The 11,689-nt window shown below is 43.5% G+C and overlaps 1 protein-coding gene across 2 annotated transcripts in view; it reads left to right on the plus strand.

The window, feature by feature from the left end:
• Positions 1-2,604: 2,604 nt before the first annotated feature.
• Positions 2,605-11,689, plus strand: part of SPIRE1 (spire type actin nucleation factor 1) — a 184,907-nt gene continuing 175,822 nt past the window's right edge. For both annotated transcript variants that reach the window (XM_069468295.1, XM_069468296.1), the window contains exon 1: positions 2,605-2,944. In XM_069468295.1, the coding sequence (XP_069324396.1) occupies positions 2,605-2,944 (340 nt within the window). The remainder of the gene's footprint in view (positions 2,945-11,689) is intronic.

Below are 11,689 nucleotides of genomic sequence, written 5' to 3' on the forward strand. Positions count from 1 at the left end.
ATGCATCTTTTAAAGATAACATTTTAGATGAAGTTTGGATTCATTTCCTTTTCCTCACTTCAACTCCCTCCTTCCTTCCATTGCTATCTTTCCTTGCAGATTTACTTACTTCCCTCTGCCAGCAAGTGAACGGCTCATGGATTCCCCAGTTTATTAATTCATTTAGCTTGTCCTTCGGGGTTAAGGCAACCACAAAAATGTTTTTGCCTGTAGTTTGTCTAAGTGCAACCACACAGCAATATCCTACAGGGCCAGAAGATGGTAGTGTTGCCCATAAAAGCAGACCATTTTGCTGTTTTTCTGGATTGTTCAAATTATTTTAAGCCCCTCTGTATTTTCAAAATCCACACAGGATCTAAACTTTTAAAATAGCAAAATTTGGGAATGTTTGTCTATGTTTTTAATCAAAAGTATGAATATATACGTGCATATATGTATATAGTCTCATACTAAGAAATTAGAAAGATCTTTGTCTCTAAAGGCTTTGGCACATAAAGATACTGCATTTTTTACAAATGGAATTATGAACCCATAATTAAGTGATACTACTTTAAGGGTTTGTTTTTTATCTCTTGCAGTAAGAAATTATAATAAGGTGTCTAGGAAGCTTTTTTCTCCCCTCTCAATTTCTTACTCTTTATGTCCTTTTGCTGTTTACTCCCATTTCTTTTGCATATAGGGCGGTATCTTACGTATTAACAGACTGTTGTAATTTTTTTTTTTTTTTTTGAGACAGAGTCTTAATCTGTCTCCTGAGCTAAAGTGCTGTGGCGTCAGCCTAGCTCACAGCAACCTCCAAACTCCTGGGCTTAAGTGATCCTCCTGCCTCAGCCCCCTGAGTACCTGGGACTACAGGCCTGTACCACCACACCCTGCTAATTTTTTCTATTTTTAATTGTCCAGCTAATTTCTTTCTATTTTTAGCAGGGGGGGGGTGTCTCACTCTTGCTCAGGCTGGTATCGAACTCCTGAGCTCAAGCAATCCTTTCCCCTCAGTCTCCCAGAGTGCTAGGATTACAGGTGTGAGCCACCGGTCTGGGCCAGCCTATTGTAATTTCTATGGCAAGATGCAATTGTTGAGAGTGCGATTTCTAATATTGCACATAAAACGATGCCTTAACACGTTTATTGGTAACATTTCTTACTTGGTTGATGCTTTCAACACTCTGTGGGACTTTCACACAGAACTAGCTTCAGAGTGGAATATTGCCAATGAAACTCATTTACCAATGGGTGATCGTTTGATTAAGAATTATCTACTTGTTTTACTGCATACTTAATGGGTTCAGTAGGGCCCTGGGAGTGTTTCTTTTCTTTATTCTGTGGCTAATTACCCTCAGTTCATTTTTGCTAGTGTGATATCAATTCCACATCATATGAGCAAACTGGGTTAATTGGGCTATAATGAGTGTGGTTATTGGAGACATTACCTTAGTGAGGGATTGTACAAATGTTACAAATGAATCCGGAAGGACGCTGAGACTAACATCTGCAAATTATGCACCCATACTTAAATCCCAGACTAGCTTTCGGAAGTCAGTGAGCAAAACCCATAAGGATCTCTGTCCTCCTGGGGCTTACGTTGAAGTTGGCAGGTATTGAAGGAGGTATTCAATAAACAAAAAAATCGAAAAAAATAGTAGAGCAGGTACCAGGGCTGTATGGCGGCAGGTGTTCAGGAGAAATTGCATCGAGAATTTCGGGTGTCACTGGCCGAGGGGACCCAAAGCGCTCAGGCACAGGGGCCTAGCAGGGAGCCCTGGGCAGTCAAGAGGCCGGAGCGGTTCAGCAGCCCTTTTTCTTAGGAATTCACCCCAGGCTGGGTTCAAGTTCCTAAGCGGGCCTTCGGCAAGCCGGATCCCAGGGGAATCAACGCCAGTGATTTCCCCGATTTTCATGGAGGACCCCGGTTGGCGCGCTCAGGGCGCCGCCAGAGTCGGCCCAGGGGACCCGCCGTGAGCCCGCTGGACCCTGCGGCCCCCTGACTGCGCGCCACGCCCCCAAATCCAGCGTCCCCCACGAACCCCTCCCCCGACCCGGCGTCCCCCACTGACCACGCTCCAAGTCCCCAAAAGCCTGCGCATTGCCCAGCCGAGCGAACCCTCTCCGCCCGTGCGTCCCCTCGCGACAGTGCGTCCCCTCCTGACCGTGCGTCACCGCCCTCAACCGTGCGCCCCCTCCCCCCAGACCGTGCGTCCCCTCCGGCGCGTCACAGCTCTTGACTTTGCGAACCCTCCAGGTCGCGCGGCCGCCTCCCGGCCCCTGCGAGCCCTCCTGACAGCGCATCCCAGGCAGCCGTGCGGCCCCCCTGAGGGGCGGGCGCGGGGCGGCGCGAGGCGGGGCGGGGCGGGCGGACGCCATCGCGTTGCTACCGGCCGGCGGCGGCCTGCTCAGGACTGCCGCTGCGTCCTCGCCGCCCTCCCTCGCCCACGCCGCCGGGGCCCTGGCCTCCTACCCCTCCTGGTCCCCGCAGCGGCGCGCGCGGCCGGGCTGGGCGGCGGCGGTTCCGGGGATGAGGAGGCGGCGGCGCGCGGAGACGATGCTCCGGAGCTGAGGAGACGCCGGCACACGGCGCGGCGGCCGAGGGCAGCGCCGACTCGCGGGATGGCTCAGCCGGCCGGCCAGGCGGGCGGCTGGGAGCCGCGGGCGGAGCCGGCGGGAGGCGAGGAGCCGCCGGAGCCCGGGGCGGCCGGCGGTGCGGCCGGAGGCCCGCAGGACGCGCTGAGCCTGGAGCAGATCCTGCGTCTCTACAACCAGCCCATCAACGAGGAGCAGGCGTGGGCCGTGTGCTACCAGTGCTGCGGCTCCCTGCGCACCGCCGCCGCCCGCCGCCGCCAGCCCCGCCGCCGCGTGAGCTCGGCCGCGCAGATCCGCGTCTGGAGGGACGGCGCCGTCACCCTGGCGCCCGCCGCCGACGACGCGGGAGAGCCGCCCCCAGCCGCGGGTGAGGCCCTCGGTCCCGGAGACCGCCTGCCGGGCCCCCTTCCCCTTGCAGTCGCGGGTCCCGCCACCCTGGCTCCCGCCGGCCGGGCCCGTGTCCTCACAGCCCCCGATCCCCAGGAGGACGCCCGTCCGGGCCCGGTTCCCTCAGAGTCCCTGCGCCCGGCCCTTTTGCCCCCGCCCCCCCCATCTCCCACGGGAGACCCCCGGGAGGACCTGGCCCCGGGCCGGCGGGGAGGGCGGTGTCGGCGCTGTGGCCGACCGAGGCCCCGCGTGGGTCAAAGCCTCGAGACGGGAGGGGGCGGCAGCTGCACAAAGAGGGGCTGTGAGGAGGGCGTGTGAGGGGGGCCTGGGGTCGGCCTGGGCCGCGGACCCCACCGAGTGGCGCTCGTAATTGTCCAGACTGTCGCTCAACAGCTGCTCGCGGCTTGTTTGGGAAATTGTGTGGGTTGGGTCCTTTCAAGATGAGCTGTATATGCTTATTTACATACCATGGCCATTGTGATTGTGTTCGTGATGCAATAAGGTCCTGTAAAAGGTTCATGTGAGATCTGGTCAAGGATTCTGGTGTCAGGAAAATGACACCTTTCGGAGTAGTCAACTCGTATAGTATTTTAAATTTGACAGTATTCCTTCGGTTTGGAAATATAAAGATGATTCTGAGGCCTGAGGAGAATTCTGCAATTTTGGGAGAAATGGGAAAACAGACTAAATAATGAGTTTTGGCTCCTGGAAGTTAAAAATTAACTATTAACTTGTACGTTAAAATTTGTTGTGATGAAAAACAGGCTTGTAAAGTAAAACGTTGACAGGTTGTCCAGATTAATTGAGGAAACGGGTTTTAGTTTTATCATTGTCCGATGTAAATTCTTCGGTATTATCACCTAACCAGTAACCCATAGCCAAGGCTTACTCAAAGGGTTGTTGCTGATGAGCAGGGGAGGTTGATAATAGGTTTCTCCTATCAGGTTTATCTAATTCAGTCTTTTGAGAGGCAAGTCTATTAAAAACATAGAAAAACAATCCACCCTCACTTTTAGAAAGTTGATGGAAGTGTCAAAATGCTTAAGGTGAAAGATGTAATTCAGAACTAGTCAGTAAAATGACATTTAATGAAGATCTGTATCTAAGTTGACTAAAATAAAACATCATTCAAGATTATAGTTAATTCTTTAAGTTCCACTAGAGCATTTATATGTTTTTCTTTCTTTCTTTTTTTTTTTTTTTTGAGTGTCAGGTAAACACTAAATTTTTATTTATTTAAAGCCAATCTTTGTATGATTCTTTGGAAATTATTTTTATTTCAAATAGTTTTTTGGTTTATTTGATGTGTTTATTGCTTTTAAACTTGGACATAAATATCTGTGGGAAATACTTGCAATTATAATTTATTTACAGTGTATTAATATGGTACAAAAAGATACATTTATAAAACACAGCAATGCCATGCTTTGGGATTTAGCTTTTTGCAGAGCAAAAATAGTTGTGTACATCCTGCTCTTAGAAGTGGCAGTGGTAGCGGTGATTTCTGGAGAGAACAAACCCCAGGTTACATTGTCTCTTGAACTTAATCCCAGAAGAGTGTAGTTTAGTTGTCAAAGTCTGGTAGATTCTGCTGAGTGTTGCTGTTTTGTTTTTAATCAGAACCTTATATTGAAACGAATTATTTTTTGCATCATTAATATGAGTGGTAACATGTTGACCTCAATGCAATACACAAGCTGTACGGAGAGAATAGTGAGTAAAGTTGTTTTCCAGAATTGGTAATGGATTTGTAATCCATCCCCTTCCTCCTTAGTTCTGCTCATGACCTCTCCTACCAGTCTTGAAGAGAGCCTAATCAAAGTTGTTGATACAGTGTTGAGCATTTTTTATTGATTAAAATTATTTATACTAAATAATTGTTTATATTAGTTTATTGCCTCTTGGGATATAAGAGTAGTTGCACAGCTATGGAAGATACAATGTCTTCTGAACATTTAATCTTGATTCTTAAAAATGATGAATAATTTGGTATTGTGCACACTTGTATAAATTCTATTTTTAAGGATTGTATTTATGGGGGGCAAGGGCAATATACGTAACCTAAACTTTTGTACCCCCATAATATGCTGAAATAAAAAAAATAATAAAATAAAATGCAAAAATAAAAAAAAGGATTGTATTTATATCATTTCCATTGTAAGAAGCATGTCTTTTTCGTTGTATTTAACGTGATTATATATGGTTAGCAATCAGCAACATTTATATTTTCTCATGTTATCCAATGCTTTATTTTATTTATTTATTTATTTATTTTTTGAGACAGAGTCTCACGCTGTTGCCTGGGCTAGAGTGCGTGGCGTCAGCCTAGCTCACAGCAACCTCAAACTCCTGGGCTCAAGCGATCCTTCTGCCTCAGCCTCCCAAGTAGCTGGGACTACAGGCATGTGCTGCCATGCCTGGCTAATTTTTTTTTCTGTACATATTTTTATCTGTCCAGATCATTTCTTTCTATTTTTAGTAGAAACGGGGTCTCGCTCTTGCTCGGAGTGGTCTGGAACTCCTGACCTCAAGCGATCCTCCTGCCTCAGCCTCCCAGAATGCCAGTATTACAGGCGTGAGCCACCGCACCGGCCCAATACTTTATTTTATAAATGGAGATTTAGGGAAATTAAGTGACTTGTTCAAAGTCATATTGGTAACTCTTTGAATCAAATCCATGTCTTTTAACCTCTAGGCTTGTAATATTGTAGAATTAAACAGATTTGGTTTGAATTTGTATCATGATTCCTCCCCTTCCTAGCTGAATGACCTTGAGTAAGTGCCTTAACCTCTCTGAGTCTAGCCTTCTCCTGTGTAAAATCAGAATATATCTTTGTTTTTACAGGGTAGAGGTTTAAGTGAGGGTAATATATGTAAAGTGACTAATGCAAGACTTGGTACGTAGCAGGTACTCAGTAAGTTTTAGTTCCGTTCCTCCCCTAATCCCATGGTCCTTTCATACCACTGTGGTGCCTCTAATCCAGCTGTTCTATGTTTCTGCTCAGAATTGGGACAGATGTCTAGGTCAGGGTTTCTCAACTTCAACACTATTGACATTTTTGGCTAAAGAATTCTTTGTTGCAGTGGCTATCCTGTGCAGCATCCCTCGTGTCTACCACTGGATGCCAGTAAACCCCACCCCAAACTGTGACAATAAAAAAATCTCCAGATATTGCCAAATGTCCCTTAGGGTCTGGCAGATGATGGGGGGTGGTACCCAGGATTGTGCTCAGTGTGGAGAAGTAGATCCTGGCAGCAATCCTCAAGTGAGTGCATCCTTCAGCAGGCCACCGTCACTCTGCTGAGTTGAACGAGTGAGCGGTGTTGCTTCTTGCCAGTATGGCAGTATCACCCCATTTAGTCCCTTTAGAAGAAATAGCACCTCATGTGCTTTACTGACTTGTTTTGGGGCTGAATGTACTAGTACTTAATTTTATTTCTTGTTTATTTTTAATAGTATTGAAACATTCCAGAATAGTTACATTCAGTTTGAATAAAATAAATAGAAACACCTATAAGAGAAATAGAAAAATGATGAAAGGTGTCAGAGGCGTGGAAATGAGACCAATATTGGAAGAAAACAATGAAGAGTAAGTTTATTTAGCATTCAGATAAAACTGAAATGGCCATGAAAGCAGTATAATGTAGGACTGGAGATAAATTCAAGAAAAAGGAAAGATTTACTCTTTAGAGGATATCGTGAAAGTAAAAATGATTAAATTATGAGTTAGGGCCGGGCACAGTGGCTCATGCCTGTAATCCTAGCACTCTGGGAGGCTGAGGTGGGAGGATCGATTAAGGTTAGGAGTTCGAGACTAGCCTGAGCAAGAGCAAGACCCCATCTCTACTAAAAATAGAAAGAAATTATCTGGACAACTAAAAATATATATAGAAAAATTAGCCAGGCATGGTGGCACATGCCTGTAGTCCCAGCTACTCGGGAGGCTGAGACAGGAGGGTCACTGGAGCCCAGGAGTTTGAGGTTGCTGTGAGCTAGGCTGACGCCACGGCACTCACTCTAGCCTGGGCAACAGAGCGAGACTTTGTCTCAAAAAAAAAAAAATATGAGTTAGGATCTTAAAATGAGCCATATATATATATATATCTATATCTATAGATATATAGATATAGATATATAATTTATTTATTTATTTTTTTGAGACAGAGTCTCACTCTTTTGCCCAAGCTAGAGTGCCGTGGCATCAGCCTAGCTCACAGCAACCTCAAACTCCTGGGCTCAATCGACCCTCCTACCTCAGCCTCCCGAGTAGCTGGGACTACAGGCTCGAGCCACCACGCCTGCCTAATTTTTTCTATTTTTAGTAGAGACGGAGTCTTGCTTTTGCTCAGGCTGGGCTGGAACTCCTGACCTCAACTGATCCTCCTCCCTTGGCCTCCCAGAGTGCCCAGAGTACTAAGATTACAGGTGTGAGCCACCATACCTGGCCTTCTTTTTTTTTTTTTTTCCTTTTTTTGAGACAAGGTCTCACTCAGTTGCCTGGGCTAGAGCATAGTGGCATCATCATAGCTCACTGCAACCTCAGACTCCTGGACTAAAGAGATCCTCCCTCAACCTCTGAGCGGCTGGGATTATAGACACACACCACCACGCCTGGCTAATTTTTTTGCTTTTTGTAGAGACAGGGTCTCACTATGTTGGCCAGGCCTGTCTGTAACTCCTGGGTTCAAGCGATCCTCCAGTCTCAGCCTCCCAAGGTGCTAGGATTAAGGTGTGAGCCACTGCACCCAGCTGGACAGTATATTTTATGAAGTATTTTTGTGATGACAAGAGGATGAATGCTTAGAATCAAGAGGTTTATGATTCTTCCTAGGTGGCTTATTTAACATTTTTATTTTCCCCAATGTTTATGTAGTTGTAGTCATAATAAGACCTTATTGTCTGAGGAGAGTTTATTAGATACAAGCTGTGAAGTTTTCACTTTCACAGTTTTAATTAAGAAGTTAAAGATATTCTCAGGCTCTGCATATACTCACAAATATACCTAACTGGCAATTAGAGCATATTTTGGTATACAAGGTCTTTAGAAAGTAGTAATTGATGTAGTTAATATTAGGTAATATTCTAGATCCTCACAAGATTAAAACATTTATTTTTCCGGGATGCCAGAAAGAATTATTAATAGCAGTAGTATTACAGATTAGAATCATGCATGGTCTCATCAGCCTTCTAGGACTTAAATACCCATCTGACAACAATCATTTATTTCAATTTTTGGTTTCAAAATTTTTGATGTACCTTTAGTTTTAGATGTATAAAGAATATTTAAAAAATTATGGCCACATCTTGATTTATTAATCGTAAGATTGGTTGTAGGTTTTCCTGGGAGGAACAATGAATGCCTGTGTGCATACTAATAAAGGGATCCCTTGAGAATGGTTTCTTGGTATAGGGAACATTCAGGCTTTGTTTGGGATTTGAAAAGAGGATATGATCAGTCAAGCTTCTCAGCAAGGTTTATGCTAATTTGGAGAAGATGGTCTTGGAATAATATCCTATTTGATTTTAGAAAGAGATATTTATGGAGAAGGTTGAAATAGTGAAAACATGTTTTAAAACATTTTTTTGTCTACTTTTTGCATATTTCTTGAGTCTTCACATTCTGATCCTTAAATGAAAGGAACATATGAAGTATATGTGTATGTGTCCAGAGTACATAGTGAGGGTGATGGAACTAGGGATTGGTTAGGCCTTATCAGTTAGAGTAATAGGTAAGAATTATCCTCCTTGAACAATATGTCAGATTAATTCAATCTAACAAACATGCTTTGAGTTCCTGCTATCTGCATACATGTTCTAGTTTCCATGAGTGATATAAAGATAAACAGTTTTAGTCATTAAAGATGAGAAAATCAAACATAAACACAGTGCTTACCATGAAGCTAATGCAGCTTGAACTTCAGGCCGCTTCATTTACTCAAGCCACTTCTAAGTCCCTGAGGGGAAGCTTTAATAGTATGTTCAGATATTCTTTTGTTTCATTTGCAAAATATTTTAGCCATAATCAGATAACATTGTTGTCAGTTTCAACTCCAATTTACCTTCCAACATATTTCTACTTGTGTTGGGTTGTATGAGTGTGGCCACAGGAATTTTAGGGAGAAATTTTGGAATAATGCGTTTGTGGTTTTGTGTCTGTATTTCTAACATATACAAACAGAAACAGTAGAAAGAATTTAGTCACATACAGATACTGATACTTAAGTAAGTTAGGACTCTGTTGAGAAACCATTAGCCTCACTAAGAGTTTTGACTAAACTTCAGAAGAAAAAAATCATTGATCTACCTAGGACTGTATGTTGATAAGAGGTGATGAGTCACACACTCTGCCTGTTTTATGTGTAAGGTCAGAATCACTCCCTGCACCATAGGTTCTGTAAAATGGTAACAGTTCCCAGCCTCGTTTCATAATACTGTCATGAAAGCTATGCATGTCATATTTCCCTTCTGTTTCCTATTGGCTAAGTAGAAAAAAAGAAAATATCTTCCAGATATTTGTTTTATTTTTTATTTAAAAAAATTTTTTTTGAGACAAAGTCTTGCTCTGTTACGCAGACTAGAGTGCGTGGCATCAGCCTAGCTCACAAGGAACCTCAAACTCCTGGGCTCAAGCAATCCATCCTGCCTCAGCCTCCTGAGTAGCTGGGACTACAGGCATGCGCCACCATGCCTGGCTAATTTTTTCTATATGTTTTCAGTTGTCCAGCTAATTTCTTTCTATTCTAAGTAGAGACAACGGGGTCTTGCTCTTGCTCAGGCTGGTCTTGAGCTCTTGAGCTCCTGAGCTCAAGCGATCCTCCCACCTCAGCCTCCCAGAGTGCTAGGATTATAGGTATGAGCCACTGAGCCCAGCCCAGATACTTTTTAAAACTATGAGGGGAAAAATTAACTTTTTATTTTGGAATAATTTTAGATTTAGAGAAAAGTTGCAAAGATAATGCAGAGAATTCGTATGTATCCATCACCCACTTCCCCTAATGTTAACATCTTACATTATTGTGGTATATTTGTCAAAACTAAAAAGCCAACATTTATATATTACTGTTAACTAAACTCCAGACTTCATCTGGATTTCTCCAGTTTTTCTATTAATGTCCTCTTATTAGTGCAGAAATCCCATCCAGGATACCATATTGCGTTTAGTCATCCTGTCTTCTTAGTCTCTTCTGGGCTGTGACAGTTTCTTATGACCTTGACAGTCATGAGTACTGGTCAGGTGTTTTGTAAAATGTCCCTCCATTTGGATTTGCTTGATGTTTTCATGACTGGAATAGGTTTATGGGTTTGGGGGAACAATACTAGAGAGGAGAAGGGCTCCTCATTACATCATTTTGGGGCACATGATCTCCATGTGACGTCAATGGTTATGTTAACCTTGATACTTGGTTAAGATAGTGTTTGCCAGATTTCTCCAATAAAAAGTTACTGTTTTTACCTTTTCTATACTTTTTTTCTTTAGAAAGGAGTCAGTAATTCCAGCCCGCCTTCAAGGAGGGGGCCAGGTAATTAAACTGCCTCCTACACACTTGGGTTTCGGATATCCAGTTATTGAATATTATGAATAATGCTGCTGTGAACATTATTGAACATGTCTTCCAGTGAACAAATGTAACATGTGTGTTGAATATATGTCTAAAAGTGCAATCACTAACTCATGGTGTATGTTCAGCATTTCTAGATATTGCCAAAAATTTTTCAAACTGATTGTACCTCACAACCTTTTAAAATTAAAACTAATCTGTGACGTTAGTATAAATTTAATAAGAATTTGATTAGTATCAGGTATATGGAAAGGTTATATTCCTAATAATAACAGGACCTGCTGGCCTATATTTAGCTCCTGAAAACTGTGACTCTTAGGTCTTTTTAAATCACTTGTGCTAATGCATTTTTTAAAAATTGGGCCTGTTGTATTTTTCTTTTATATTTCCTATTTTCTGTCCCACCTCCAATTTAATTAGAAGCCAAATTCCTATCTCATATACTCCTTAATCTTGTATTTCTGAGAGATAAGGATGTATATAGGCTTAGTTGATGGGTAGTGGTAGAATGCCACTAACAATCTCCATAGGTTGCCTGGTCTCAGGCTTGGTCATACCTTCCTGGATTTTTAGGGAAAATACCATGTTAGAGGAATCCCTGTTACATGGTTTCATTTATCCATTTCCCCACCATCTGAGTGCTTTCTAGGTGCACTGTGCTAGATACCAAAGATACAAAGAGGGATAAAGTGCTCCCATACTTTCAAGAAACTCACAGTACAGTGTAGTAATTTCAAAATAATAGACATGTATAGATAACTATGTGAGCCCAGAGAAGAAAGTGGGTGACTCTGCCTGATGACAGTAGGCAAGTTTCACAGGGAAGATCTGGTTTTTGGAGGTCTCAAGGATGAGCTGTGGGACGATATGATATGGAGGGCACATGAGGCAGAAGCAGCGCTAAGTAGAAAGGCTTGGAGATGTGGAGGATGCCATATGCCAACTACTCAAAGAGCAGCAGTACAAAGATGGCAGGGTGGCATTTGTGCTGCCATCCACTTCCCCATGCCAAAAGCAGGCACTGCTAATCAGTCATCACATTTTTTCTGCTAAATTTATAAGCAGCCTCAGAGTTCTCAACAGGATGCTTCAGGCAGCCACTACCAGTTATTTAGAGTTAGAACGTGAGGTTAAACCTGTTTGTCTTCTCTGCAGTGGGCGGTCA

The sequence above is a fragment of the Eulemur rufifrons genome, chromosome 5, assembly GCF_041146395.1.
Source record: "Eulemur rufifrons isolate Redbay chromosome 5, OSU_ERuf_1, whole genome shotgun sequence".
NCBI lineage: Eukaryota > Metazoa > Chordata > Mammalia > Primates > Lemuridae > Eulemur > Eulemur rufifrons.